General features: G+C 42.5%; 1 protein-coding gene and 1 pseudogene across 1 annotated transcript; both read left to right on the top strand.

The window, feature by feature from the left end:
- Window positions 1–267: 267 nt before the first annotated feature.
- Window positions 268–7591, top strand: LOC112892429 (annotated as a pseudogene).
- A 2180-nt stretch (window positions 7592–9771) lies between these two features.
- LOC112893233 (ATP synthase subunit beta, mitochondrial) lies at window positions 9772–14265 on the top strand. The gene is made up of 9 exons (XM_025960443.1): window positions 9772–10348; window positions 11160–11235; window positions 11336–11424; window positions 11519–11636; window positions 11722–11825; window positions 11932–12090; window positions 12511–12735; window positions 12822–13133; window positions 13839–14265. The coding sequence occupies exons 1-9, from the start codon at window positions 9881–9883 to the stop codon at window positions 13950–13952; spliced, it is 1665 nt and encodes a 554-aa protein (XP_025816228.1). The 5' UTR covers window positions 9772–9880; the 3' UTR covers window positions 13953–14265.
- Window positions 14266–14604: the final 339 nt, after the last annotated feature.

The following is a 14604-nucleotide window of genomic DNA, read 5'->3' as shown; positions in this document are numbered from 1 at the left end:
ACATATCAAAGATAGAGAGAATTCCGTGTATAGTACTGGAAAAAAAATATGGTTCCTACGTGCCACTAGAAAATTTATATTTCCTTGGCACTGTGTTTGGATGTTGATATTTAGATCTACGAATTCGGTTTTGGCATTAGGTTCCCGCTAATATCGCTTGTTTGGATGGTTTTGGCATTCGCGGCAAGAATCACGCTCCAATGCAGCGAAATATTCGTCCCTCTTGCACCAGCCCGCCCACAATTCCGAGGCCTCCCACTCTATATTCATCTGAATCGGCTTCTTCCCCCTCCCCCACGCATACCCCTTCTTCTCGACGCCCACAAAAAATAAATCGCGGCTCCCTGGGAGAGGAACGGAAGGGAGGCGACCCTTGGAGGCCGCCGCCGCAGGTACCCTCCTCTCCTGCCCTCCTCTTTATTCTCTCGCATCTCCGTCCATCCTCCGACGTTTCCCCTCTCCCTGGGAGTCTATCTCGCCCCCAATCTTCCTTGCTTCCCTCCGCCTTGCCCCAGGCTGTGCATCTGTGATGTGTGCCCGTAGCCTCCTTCTTTCTCTTTGTCTACTCCCTGATGCGTGCAGACCCATGGCGTATCCCTAAAGCCCCCTTATTTATCTATTGGCGCTCAATTGCAGCACATATAAGAACTTAATCCTCTCATGCACGAATCTGTCAGGTTGTTATCCAGGCGTTGGTTTCTCTTCAGGCCAATTAAAGGTACGCGATGCCTAATTTATGTTTTGTTCCTGTATGCCATATTTTCCAATCATGCATGTGTTGGTGTATGCCTAATTATTAAGTTGTTCCTGTATGCCATGGTGTTAGATTTTTTTTTTCATACAATTGATGAGTGTGCATTGTAGCTATACCATATCAGATCTTGAATTGGTTGCTTGCCTAACCGAAGAAAATAAAAGAAGAAAGAGGAGAAGGATTGTGTTGACAGAACTCTACATCAAGTCAGTTTTTTTTGGCAAGCATATCTTAGTTCATAGAGGATGCTAAGAATTTAGGGTGTTTTAGTGATGATAAGCGCAGGCACAATTATAGGAAAGATTTGCTCAAAAAAATGTATGTATGATGGATCTGAAGTTACATGCTATGATAAGTTGCGTTTGACTAAAATAAACTTCCATGACCTGTGCATCGTATTGCGAGAGACCGAGAGAGGTCTGGTTTCCGTGATAGTATATATATCAGTGTGGAAGAAAAGATTGCTATGTTCTTGCTAGTAGCTGGATATAGTCTAAAAATGAGGTTGTTGCGTGGCACTTACAAGCGTTCTTTAGAGATTATCAATAGAAATTTTTTAACGTGCTGATAGCCATTTTATCTCAGAGTGGGGAGTTTATTAAGCTTCCTTATCCTTCTATTGAACCACCAGATGACTACAAATGGAAATGGTTTGGTAATGCACTTGGAGCACTTGATGGGTGTCACGTTGATGTGTGTGTATTCCTGTGGCTCACCAAGGGGTGTACAGGAATAGAAAGCAATAAATTACCACTAACATGCTAGATATGGTTCATTGGATCATGAAATTCCTGTATATACTACCTGTTTGGGAGGGTTCAACCTCTGGCTCAAAAGTTTTGCGTGATGCAATGAGTTGCCAAGATGGATTTGTTGTACCTAAGGGTATGGCTCTTTGTCTTGGCATTTTATTTTTAGCATTTTATTTTTTTATTAGCTTGTTAACTAACTCAGTTGCTCCCAATAGAAAATATTCAGTTGATGCTGGTTACACAAATGGACGTTCCATTCAGATCCACTCGGTACCACTTGAAAGAGTGGGTTTCAAGTCAACAACAGCCCCAAACTCCCAAAGAATTGTATAACTTGCGTCATTCTCGTGCTAGAAATATTGTAGAGAGAACTTTTGGTTTATGGAAGAAAAAATGGGCTATCCTACGTATAGAAAGTTTCTTTGAGATAAAAAAGATCAGGTAACAACTGCATGTATGGTGTTGAATAAAATAAATTTGAATGGAGTTGCTAATTAGTACCTAGTATTATTGCAGATTCGAATTATTAATGCTTGCTGTGTGTTACACAACTTTGCAAGCGATAAGCAGCATTAGATGGATGATTTATTGTTGCATTCAGTGGATGCTGAACTAGTAGCTATGCCAAATAACCCTATAGATGATGCTAACTTAATTAGAAATGTTCAAGTTACTACTGAATGGAACACCTTTAGGAAGCAGCTAGCTAATGACATATTTGCGGAATATCCTGTGAGAGATGGTGAACTTATGATGGAGTAGGCTGTGTGGGTTACCTTTTATGTGAAAGCATGGCTCATTTTAGGGTTATTTTGTGGATCCATGGCTGCAGCATATTTTGTTGGCTGCAGTACCTAAAAAATATTCGATATATATGTTATTACCTTTGTCTAACTGTGCATCATCTTTTGTGGTATTTTGTGGATAGCACCATGGCTGCAGCAAAAGGAAAAAGAGTTTACCTCACATGTGTAAGTGCAATCAAGCTCTTTGTGGGTTTTGGCGTTGATGACCACCTAATTAGGGAACTAATGAGATTCATCGAGATGACATGCAGGTAATTTAAAAAGAGGATGATGTACAGGTTGGAGGATTCCCCAAATTTATTTGATGGCTATCTTGACTCGTGAAGGCTTAATTTATTTTATATTTTGAATATTGAGTTTAAGGAAAGCCGTACTATAAAGAGTGATCCAAGAACAACTGTCCAACTGTTGAACCAAATGTTCAAATCCTGAAAACCACATCCTTATACTCAACCAAAACAGCCAGCAAAATTTTACATCCAGCAGAGTTGTTTTGATGGGTGCGGTAGTGCCGCGCCCTGGTGCGGCAGTGCTGCACTTAATGTACCGTTGGAACCAGAGGGGTATAAATTCCCCAACGGTTACTGACCTCCCAACAGTGCTCCCAAACGTTCAGATTCGCAGAAGAAAGAACTAGAGCTCTTCTCTCTCTTCTCCATTGCTCCCACCTCTTCCCCCAAGCGGATCTCCACATCCACCCACCAAATGTTGAGGGAAAGGGCAATAAACTTCGATTGGAGAGCAGATCTACTGTTTCCCCCACTCAAAAGAGAATTTGGTTTGCGTTTGGCCGGCGGTTCTAGGGTTTGTTACTCTTGGAGTTTGCTCCTAGCCGGCTAGTGGTCGCCCTTGTGCTTGCCCCTCTGTGTAGCAGCCTTGGGAGGTCTGTAACTTTCCCTTGCAGCTAGTAAAATCACTCCTCATCTCAAGAGTTCACTCTCTTGACTTGAGAACGAGGACGGGCTGACCTTTGTGGTGAAGCCCAAGCCTTTTGTGGCAGCCTCAACAACGTGAACTTAGGCCAGACTTTGTGGCGACGCCGAACCACGGGATAAATCCCCGTCTTGCGTGCTGTTTTACTTTATTGCTAAGTTACTCTCTTGTTCAAGGTTTGAGGCCGATCTATTTATCTACTGTGGTGTTCTCTGTTTCAGTTCCATATATATGTTGCTGACACCTGCAGGAAACCTAGAAATTAACTCGATCTACTTTTGGTTCGGCAGTTCTTGAATTCTGTAATTTGTGTTCTGTTTGAGCACGGCAGTGCCGCACTCTCCTCTAACGAGAATTTGGAGTTGAGTTTTTACAGGCCTATTCACCCCCCCTCTAGGCCTCTTTACTGGTCCAGTGATCCTACAACATGGACAGATGAGATGGACAATGCATTGTTGGCTATCCGTGTTGAGCATCACAACAATGGTGATCATGCACAAAATGGATGGAAGCCACATGTCTACAATGCTGCTATGAAGAATGTACATGAGAGTTGTAATGTGAAGATCATAAAGGAAACATAGCATCAAGGTGCAAAATTTTTGACAAGCATTATGAGATTATTAGCAAGATACTTTCTCAGAGTAGATTTGGTTGGGATTGGGAAAATAATAAGCTGTCACTCGATAGTGAAGATGTCTAGAACAGTGAAGCGTCCCCTCATCAGAGGTGACTAAATGTGATATAAATATCAGTTCCAGGAGGCTGATAACACATTTATTACATCAGATGGTTCATTACCGTACAAACCGTCGAGGTAGCAGGCACTGAAGCACCACTATCATGAGGGACAACATGAGGACTAAAAGCTAAACTAAAGTGCCAACGAAATCTAAGATAACATTAGAACCTTGCGCCATGGTAAACTTTCTGTGGAGACCCTGAACCGCAAGCAAGGTTGGGTGCAGGAAGGCGACCTACTCGACGTCTTCAGGAACGACTAAGTAAGAGTGAGTACGTACATACTCAACAAGTCCAACCACACCCACGGAGGGGGATAATAAAGATTATGCACAGGATATATCAAGGATAAGGCTAGGGTTTGTTTGCGATAAAGTAAGGTTTTACACATGCAAGAGCTTATTTTATAAAAGAGTTTTTTCAAAATATTTCTGTAGTAATTGAATAATAAGTGGGGTTGATCCTACACAAAGGATCCAAGTTTTAATGCTATCGGACTCCACATCCACAGTAGCTCACGGCACAACTGCCGGACACTTTTAAAACGACTCACGCCACAAGACCAACCGTCCCAAAATATCTATTGAAGCGACCAAGCCGTAACTCGTCCAATACCGTGGACACGGTTATTCGAATAGATTTTACACTCTGTAGAGGTTGTACACTTTACCCACAAGTAGGGTACTGCACTACGAATATATTAGTGTCGCTGCAGATCATAACCAAGCCATTACCCACCTTAGCTGAATCTAACTAGCCAACACGGAAGCAACCATGGGATTAATGACCTATCAACAAAGTCATAACCAGGACATAACTCACACATATCGTATTTCTTCTCCATGATCTCCTGTTGCTCACCAGCTCTCCTTTTGGCTAGCAGAACAACTAGTGGGGTTTATATTAAGCCGTTGCCCATACAACGGTCGAGTGGTTGTACGATAAGTGGGTTAGGCAAGATGACACCTCAGTTCATCCTTACATTGACAAGACGGACGTCTCCCAACCTTGCTCAACCACAAAGGTACAAGCTCACCAGTGGCATTTCACACAGGAAACACCATCCATCCCGTCAAGTTATATCTTTCTTTTATTTTCCCGAAATCCCATTTTATCTTTTAAAACACACACATTTATTTTCGATAAAGCGCGTTGTGGTCATGGTTAAAATGTAATGAAGGGAATAAAAGGTCCTAAGCATCTCTAGCAGTAGTTAACATCCAACAGAGCAAATTCTATATAGACATTAACTTAGATCATCATGGAACAGTCATAGCAATTAAGGGGTGGCTATCCGACTATGTCTTGCAATAAAATAATGCATTTTATAAAACAGACCAATAAGTTGTGTTTATAAAACTGGGATAAATATGCATCAAAGGATGGGATTGGATTTGCCGTCCTCAAAGCCTTCCGGAAGCTCCTCCTCGAGGTACGGGTCTTCGGGCTCCGGCTCGCGGTACTGCTCCTCCTCGGTCACACCGTCGGCTACAACACACAAACAATCACATAATAAAAACAAAGTACGCCGACAAGCTTAAAAAAGAGAGGGAAATAGGGAGCTTCGATTAAAAAAATAGAGAAGACTGTTATATTTGTCGGATGTGGATCCTGAGACTTGGAGAAAATATTTGGAGATGACGCGTGGTGGAGTTTGGAATCGATTCGGAACAAAATATCGCATGAACTGATGAGTTAAAGGTCATTTAGGGAGTAGTTTAAAAGGATGAGGACCTATTTGTAATGAAATAAAGAGATAGAAGGGGATCTGATTAAATATTTGAGAGAGTGAGGTGGAGAGCTGCGGACTGTATAAGAAGGAAAAGTGGAGGGGGTCATGCACAAGTTTGGCTTTCTTCTTCCTCGAGACAGAACAGGAGGGAGGGAATGGTAGGATGGGGGGGCGGCCAGGCCATGGGCGCCGGCACCCTAGTGCATGGCGACGCCCGGGGAGGAGGGGAAAACGGAGAGGAGGCCGAGGGGGTCCGATTTCGGCCCTCACCTCTTGCGGAGACAGCCTACGGTGGGCTGTCCACGGAGATGGGTGGTGGCCGGCAATGGTGAGCGGTGGCGGCGAGCTGCAGTGTGAGGTAGAGGAGGGGAGGTGCTGGGACGGTGTGGGCGGAAGTGAGGGGCGGCTCGGAGGCCGATTTATAGGCCGAGAGGGATATGGGAGATGGCCGGTATGGGAGGGTCACGGGCAGCATAGGAACCTCACCATTAATGGCGGCCGGGATGCTCCGGGACAAGGCGCAAGCTGCGAGGGGGAGGGGACGGCACGGAGACGGACCGGCGCAGCAGCGGGTCGCACGCCGGCTTGGCGTGCACGGGTAGCAAGCACACAGTGGCGCAGCGAGCAGCAGCGGCCGTGGCGTGACGCGGGCGGCGCGATGCAAGCGCGCGTGCACAGCCAGCAATGGGGGCAGCGTGCACAGCCAGCAACGCGTGCTTATTTAAATAAATAAATTATTTTTTATTATATTTTTATTTATTTATTTATTTTAAATTTTCACTCGGTAGCTCAACAATTTAAATAAGCAAAAATATGAAATTTAAATTGTTGCGTTACTCAACAATTTAAATAAGCAAGCGGGAAAATTAGAAGAGAGAAATAAAATGGATTAGAACAACATATAAGAAAAGAAAAGAGGGGACACGCGCGCGGCACCGACGATTGCGGCCGGGCAGGCGCACGCGGCCGACCGCGACACGATGGGGATGCAACGGGAGGGCGGGGCCGGTGGAAAAGGAAAAGGGACGAGCGGCTCCACGGAAAAAGAGGAAGAGATTGCGTGATGTTAGGACGGCGGAAAATCGAGAGGTGGGTTTCGGGAGCTCGAGCGGCGGAAAAGGTTTAAAAGATTTTTAATCGAGTGATTGGTAATACAATTAAAATAAGATAAAAATGCGGGCGTTACAAATAGATAGGTGGTGGTAAGGACAGAATATTTTTATTTTTCATCTTACTTTTGTAATATAAAAATATAGTAAATTGACTTTGCTGATGTGCCTATTTTGCAGGGCAACAAGGCAGCAGCTTGTTATAAGACCAAAGTAGTGAAAAATTGGGATGCAATCAGCACTATTTACTCAACTGATCATGCCAATAGCGAAGGTGCCAAGATAGGTGATGAGGCTACTCAAGATTCACCTGAACAAGCTGATGATGCATCCCCAGATTTACCCCAAAAGAGGCAACGAATTGAAGATGCAATTCTCTGCATGCTTGGAGATATGATGACCTCCTTCAATGATGCTTTGAAGTCCAGTACCTCTGCCCCATGTCACTCCACCTGCTCAAATTCTAGCTTCACTTCAAATGATATCAGATTTTGCTAGATGTGACATGCTGAAATTTTATGGAAAGCTGATCCTTAATGAACGCTTATTCCAAGCGTTTATGGAACTTCTCATGGACATGAGGAAGGAATGGCTTTTGATGTTGAATAAGAAGAATGGCGACGAGTGGTTCTATCCACTTGTTGTCATGTAATGCTTAAGAAATTATTACCTTAATTAGGTGCTTCCTGTTATGATGGAAAAACATATATTATTCTATTATTGCTGCATACTTAGTATATTGTAATCTTTTGTTGGTACTTGTAAGAGATCTGGAAGCTTGTTGGTTATATAATGGCTGTTGTGGTATTTTTTTACTAATATTTTTGTCACCTTTTTCATGATATTCTAGCTTATTTGATGATTTTTTAGAATATTTGCATATTTTTCTTTATAAAAGTGATATATAATAATTTCAATATATGCACAAGTTATGGAGATTATGATTCATAGATGTACAACACTGTATCATGTTCAAACTCATCAAAGTATACAATTCAAGAGTTTGCACATACAAACAGGCATTGGAATTGGCTGCTATCTTTTCATTCCAACTAGCAATTACATGCACATCCAGACAACAATATTCAACAATATTGCCATCCCAGCTCAATTCCAATACCACTCCAGATTTGGTATTGCTAGCGCAATGCAATTCCTTCACTGAATACCTACATCCAAACGCAGCCTAACTGGTACTGGAAATTTTATTTAGTTCCTTTCTTAGCACTTCTGCTAACTGGCTGTTAAGTCCAACCTGAAAAGACACTTTTACCCTCATCCTGTCTACCGAAATATGCTTTTATCCCTTATCTTATCTGCTGAAATATTTTCAGGTTCCATAAAGGCAAACATAATGTTTTATATTTTATTACTTTATGTTCAAACATGAGCGATGCATAGAAATTCAATGGCAAAAAAAAATGAAGATTATTGTCCTCCCATTTAATAATCCAATAGATTCAAGTTTAGACCATCATAAAAAAATTAGAATATCCTCTAACATGACAATGCATGTTAAAGTTTAAAAATAACACATCTTACATTGATAATCAGAACTTCCATCGCCACGCCCTCTATTGGCGAGGCTTCCCCTGCGTCCTTGGCTGAGTCTACCCTCACGTCTTACCCGTTGTTGCAGCCAATCGAACCTTGCCCGCCGCCGCAGCCCCCCGCGGCCTGGCTGCCGCCGTAGACGGGCTGCGGCCTGCTCGCCCCCGGCAGATGAAGTCTATCACGTTTTCTCATCATTCAACGCACGTGTTCTGGGAAGTGATTTTAGTAATACCGCGTTCAACATTTTCAATATAACAAGGTTATGAAAAACTTGTGGGCCGTCTATAGAAGCTTTAGTTTAGAGATTATGGTCATAAACTCCTGATGCAGATGTGTGATAGGTTTTTATTTAGATACAGACTTTAATTGCTCCTGATGAAAACCTCTAGTACTACAGCTCGTGCCACCACATTCAAAATATTGGGCTATGCGTTAACCATGATGCATAGATAATCTATTTTCTTGGATCTTTGCATAGTTATCCCTCGACGCTAATACTATTTTAGAATTGATATTTTTGTGCATGTATAAATCCAGAATCCGACTATATATGTTGTCTTTCTTATTGTCCGGTGTTGGATAGCTATACATGCTATGGATCCCTTGCTCTATAATCACATTTTACCAGGCCAATTGTTTAGGGAACCATAGCAAACAAATATAAAAATCACTATAAACTAAAAACGAATGATAAGTGTGCTGATTCTTCCATTGGTTCAAATCCTAATTATATCGCGAAGACAACGAAGCAATTCATCGGAATTTTCTCAAATGATTTTGCAATCCATATACTTATTACAATGTTTAGTAGCATTGACCTTCAATATCGATAAAAAATATCCTACACTTTTTTCTCGTATACGTATCATAAGAATCCAAGATGATATTTGTATAATTTGGTAAAAAAATCCAATCAAGTTATACAAAATTTTAAACGTGATGTCTTGGGATTAGAAGACATTTGACAATTAACCAATGCATTACTAATTTTAATAATATAATTTTTTGCTTAGTTTCATATAAATATATTTTATCCCAACTACTTCCTCAGTTTCAAATTGTAGGTGACCTACAATTTAGATACATAGATTTTGCTGTGCATCTAAATATAATAATTTACAATTTGAAAATATATCTATATGCATAACAAAATATCTATATATCTAAATTTATTAAAATAATCTACAATTTGGAATGGAGAGAGTATGTATTAGTAAATGCAAATAAAAAAAATCAGATCTCTTCAGAATAAGCCGCGAGGCACGAGAATGCCAAAATGACAGATCTGCAAGCACACTTCACTCTTCTCGGTCCACAGAGGACCAGGTCCAGCATCGAATCCCTCCCCACCCTCCCCACCCTCCTCTTCCTCCATATTCCCCACCCCAACCCCGATCCCCAAACCCCTCCCACCCTTTCCCGTAGCGCGGAGCCGCCACTCCCCCACACCAGCACACCACCCTGAGGAAAACCTAGATCCGGACCCCTCGCCGCCGGCCATGGCGACGCGCCGGGCCCTCTCCTCCATCCTCCGATCGGCCTCCCGCCTCCGCGCCGCCTCCCCGACTCCGTGCCCGCGCACGCCGCTCCACCACCGCCCGTCCCCTGCGGGCTTCCTCCTCAACCGCGCCGCCGCCTACGCCTCCTCCGCCGCGGCACAGGCGGCGCCCGCACCGCCGTCCCCGTCCACCGGCAAGACGACCGGTGGTGGCAAGATAACCGATGAGTTCACCGGCGCCGGCGCCGTCGGCCAGGTGTGCCAGGTCATCGGTGCCGTCGTGGACGTGCGGTTCGACGAGGGGCTGCCCCCGATCCTGACGGCGCTCGAGGTACTCGACAATAACATCCGCCTCGTGCTCGAGGTGGCTCAGCATCTCGGGGAGAACATGGTCCGCACCATCGCCATGGACGGAACTGAGGGGCTCGTCCGCGGCCAGCGTGTGCTCAACACCGGCTCTCCCATCACTGTAAGCCCATTTCCTCTCGTTTCTCGTCCCTTTTCGTGTTTTGAGATGATTTATTTGGATCTAATCTAATCTGACGAATCGGCGGGTGTTAGATTTGATCTGGGCGTACGGATCCATTTATTGTCTAGTGAATGCTTGCTTTCTAGATCCACTGCTGTTGTTTGTTACCGGTAGTATGCAGTACCGATTTTGTAGATGATCAATATGCCAAACGTTTAGGATGTGAACTGAAAATATTGAAACTGACGTAGACTCCTCATCATGGTTTAACAACATTCGAAATGCCGATCCTTATTTTCGTTTCTCTATCTAAATGGTGTTGTATAACCTCACATTGTGGTCCTAGAGTTGTGCAAGCCAAGGGCAATGACACGGAATGGATGGTGCCTGTATAGGCTTGCGGTCTCAAAATAGACTGTAGAAACTAAAGATAATCATAAGCTTTCCAATTCTGCACGTGATTCAAAGTTTTCCCCCTTCTCTTTTTTGTCATCCACGCAGCTTGTAAAGTTGCAGATGTGCAACCTATAGCTACAGTCATTTGCACATGCAGCTTTCACGGCCTGATGATTATATGTTCTTTTGTTCTGTGATACCGGCTAGTTAACTGATACTTCTTCATTGACATGAAAGTAAGTTGTTACAGCTTGATATGTAAGATTGCTACTTGTGCACTGTATCTGTGGGCTGTAGATACTTACAGAATCTGATCTTAGTTGTTACTTTTATCTTTAATACCTTTGGAACTGCCAGCTTCCGAACCATGCGTTGTTTGTGTTTCTGCATATATGACTTGTATCGTTTTTTCTAGGTCCCTGTTGGTAGGGCTACACTAGGACGTATTATGAATGTTATTGGCGAACCTATCGATGAGAAGGGAGATATAAGTAAGTCTGCATGGCCTGCACTTACATGTAGCATTTATGTACACTATTAAAAGTCATGCTTATATTTTTTTCTTTTGTTGCTTGCTCCTCTTGTCTTCAGCGACAAACCACTTCCTCCCTATCCATCGTGAAGCCCCAGCTTTTGTTGAGCAAGCTACAGAGCAGCAAATTCTTGTTACTGGAATCAAGGTACACCTCCTTTTTCTTTGGAAGTCTCTTGCTAGGTTCTTTTCATCATGCAAGGCTTATCATGCATTAATGCAAACACTTGTACTTCTATCAGGTTGTGGATCTCCTTGCACCCTACCAAAGAGGAGGTAAAATTGGTCTCTTTGGTGGTGCAGGGGTGGGCAAAACTGTCCTTATCATGGAGCTCATTAACAACGTCGCCAAGGCCCATGGTTTGTGACTTTTTCAGAGCTTGACGGTCATATTATGATTTTTTTTGTGTGTGTTTTATGTTTACCCATTTATTCCTTCATCTAGGTGGTTTCTCTGTCTTTGCTGGTGTTGGAGAACGTACTCGTGAGGGTAATGACTTGTACAGGGAAATGATTGAGAGTGGTGTCATTAAGCTTGGCGACAAGCAGGTAAATGACCAAGATTCCTAATATGTTATTGGGTCCCATATCTGTTTTTTTTATAATAGTTCCATATCTGTTAGGTGAGTGTTTCTCACGTTGTACTTTGTGGCAGAGTGAGAGCAAGTGCGCTCTTGTCTACGGTCAAATGAATGAGCCTCCTGGTGCTCGTGCTCGTGTTGGACTGACTGGTTTGACTGTTGCCGAGCATTTCCGTGATGCTGAAGGACAGGATGTGCTTCTCTTCATTGATAACATTTTCCGTTTCACCCAGGTAGGTTCTATGGCAATCCTCCTGTTTTAAGTGTAGCAAATACTTGCAATAGTATTTTTGTTATTTGGTATGCAGATGACATTAGTCGAACAATCTCTGATATACTCTCTAATCTGTATTCTACCCACAAAAGAGCTTCTGCTTCTTTGGATCACTCTATGTTTTGCCTTGATTTGTGTACACTATAGCTGAAAACCACCATTACATCTGATCTCTACCCCTCCCCCCCCCCAACAAAAAAAAATGTGTTCACATCTGAAAACATGTACATTTAGTTTCTATTCTTTTTGGTGTGTGCGTTGGTTTTGTTTATGTCTCAGCTGAAAATCTGTGCAGTTGGCCTCTATTCTATCTCTTTTCCCCCATTGATTTTCTGTACATTACAGCTAAAAACCTTTACATCTGGTCTCTATCTGTCAGGCAAACTCTGAGGTGTCTGCTCTGCTTGGACGTATTCCATCTGCTGTGGGTTACCAACCCACCCTTGCTACGGATCTCGGAGGACTGCAGGAGCGGATTACCACCACAAAGAAGGGTTCTATTACATCTGTTCAAGCTATTTATGTGCCTGCTGATGACTTGACAGATCCTGCCCCTGCAACCACCTTCGCCCATCTTGATGCTACTACTGTGTTGTCACGTCAGGTATGCCTGTCATGTATCTAGTTACAAATTTTCTATGGATTTACTCTGTTGCTATTATGAGTATGATGTAATTGTTTCTCGTGCAGATTTCTGAGCTTGGTATTTACCCTGCTGTCGACCCTCTGGACTCCACATCCAGAATGTTGTCCCCCCACGTACTGGGTGAGGACCACTACAACACTGCTCGTGGTGTTCAGAAGGTTCTTCAGAATTACAAGAATCTCCAAGATATTATTGCCATTTTGGGAATGGATGAGCTTAGTGAAGATGACAAGTTGACGGTCGCTCGTGCTAGGAAGATTCAGCGGTTCCTTAGCCAGCCTTTCCATGTTGCTGAAGTTTTCACGGGTGCACCTGGAAAATATGTTGAGCTGAAGGAGAGTGTTAAAAGTTTCCAGGTATGACATAACTTGTCCCCTCTCCGTTTTTGAACAATATGATTGCAACAGTGTCTCCTTTGCCAAAGTAGTGTTATTTAGTTATACAAGCTTGTTGTTGGTGTCCTTTGCCTTACAGCTTGGTACTCTCTGCAAGGTCAAATTTTGTGAAATTTAATGAGTTATTTGATATGCTTGTTAGGTATTGAATTAGAGCCCCATGTATGTAAATGCATATCGTTTTGGATTGGACTGTTTTTTTCTAACTTCTAACATGAACAACCATAGTTCAGCTAAATGGATTGACCACCATTTGGCTCGTCATAAGTGCTCTTTATTATATTGCATTCAACAAGAATATTGTTGTATAAATTGTTTGTAAAAGTTGCGTCTTATAGACTTGTCCCATGTCCAAAGCAACATACATCTGTACACAGGGTAATTTATTCTGAATATGTTATGTTGAAACTATTTATTATTTTTGTGTGTGCATTTTATCACCTTTTACTGTAGTGATGGTTTTTACTAATATTGTAAGTTTTGGCTACATGCTTGGAAAATGCTGCGCGAATTCTAGCTGCTTTTGGGACCCTATCATCAATGATAGGATACTAAATGTACATATAATTTTGTATTTTTTTTCCTTGTTACTGAAATGTATATGACAATCATACATTGTTTTTCATGTTAATGCTCGCTATTGAACCTTCTTGACATATCATACAGGGTGTTTTGGATGGCAAGTATGATGACCTTCCAGAGCAGTCATTCTACATGGTTGGAGGAATAGAGGAGGTTATTGCTAAGGCAGAGAAGATTGCCAAGGAGTCCGCATCATAAGCAATGCCTTCACAGGCATAATGCAAATTTTAACTTTTTGGAGGTCAACATGTGTGTTTTATTCTGTGTTAGCCAGAACATGTATTTACATGCAGGAGGCCCAGCCCTGCCGATGGATGTGTTCCCCCTCCACATTTTCCCTAATAAGGATTTGCAGTGACCTTTATGCTTGGTCTACTGCCCTTTGAGGAAGAATTGTCTTTTTGATGATGGCGAAACCATAAACTTGTTAATTCACAGTGAAATACTGGAAGTGGAATGTCTCCCATGTTCCATACTGCATCGCTGTTATGAGGCACCTGTTCACATCGAATCTTTTGTGGTGCTCCTCAATTTGTTCTGAGCTGAATGCGCAGTTTGTTATACCTGCACGATTTGTGGTCTTCTCCTTATTTCTTCATTGACTCGGTAGCTAGGGTGAGTAAAATAGATTTTTTTGAAAGAAAATGGAGAATAAAATAGGCAACTTCTAAGATCTACATGAAATATTTAGCTACATACAAAATTATGCTAGTTTGTATGTTGTAGCGGCTGTAGCGCTTATGAAGGTCCTGTTTGAATATAAGTGTTAATGGTTGAAAGTGATAAATAATGGTTGAAAGTGATAAGTCCAAACAGAAGTGCTAATGAGATATAAGTGTTAATAGGTACT

Source organism: Panicum hallii, chromosome 5 (assembly GCF_002211085.1).
Source record: "Panicum hallii strain FIL2 chromosome 5, PHallii_v3.1, whole genome shotgun sequence".
Taxonomy (NCBI): Eukaryota; Viridiplantae; Streptophyta; class Magnoliopsida; order Poales; family Poaceae; genus Panicum; species Panicum hallii.
Note: the sequence above shows the minus strand (reverse complement) of the source record. Positions and strands in the feature narration are given on the sequence as shown.

Bases quoted from the DNA above. Each gene is read 5' to 3' on its own strand.
- LOC112893233 (XM_025960443.1), top strand. From the start codon at position 9,881: ATGGCGACGCGCCGGGCCCTCTCCTCCATCCTCCGATCGGCCTCCCGC. The intron at 11,826-11,931 runs GTAAATGACCAA...ACTTTGTGGCAG, and splicing joins TTAAGCTTGGCGACAAGCAG to AGTGAGAGCAAGTGCGCTCT. The intron at 13,134-13,838 runs GTATGACATAAC...CATATCATACAG, and splicing joins AGAGTGTTAAAAGTTTCCAG to GGTGTTTTGGATGGCAAGTA.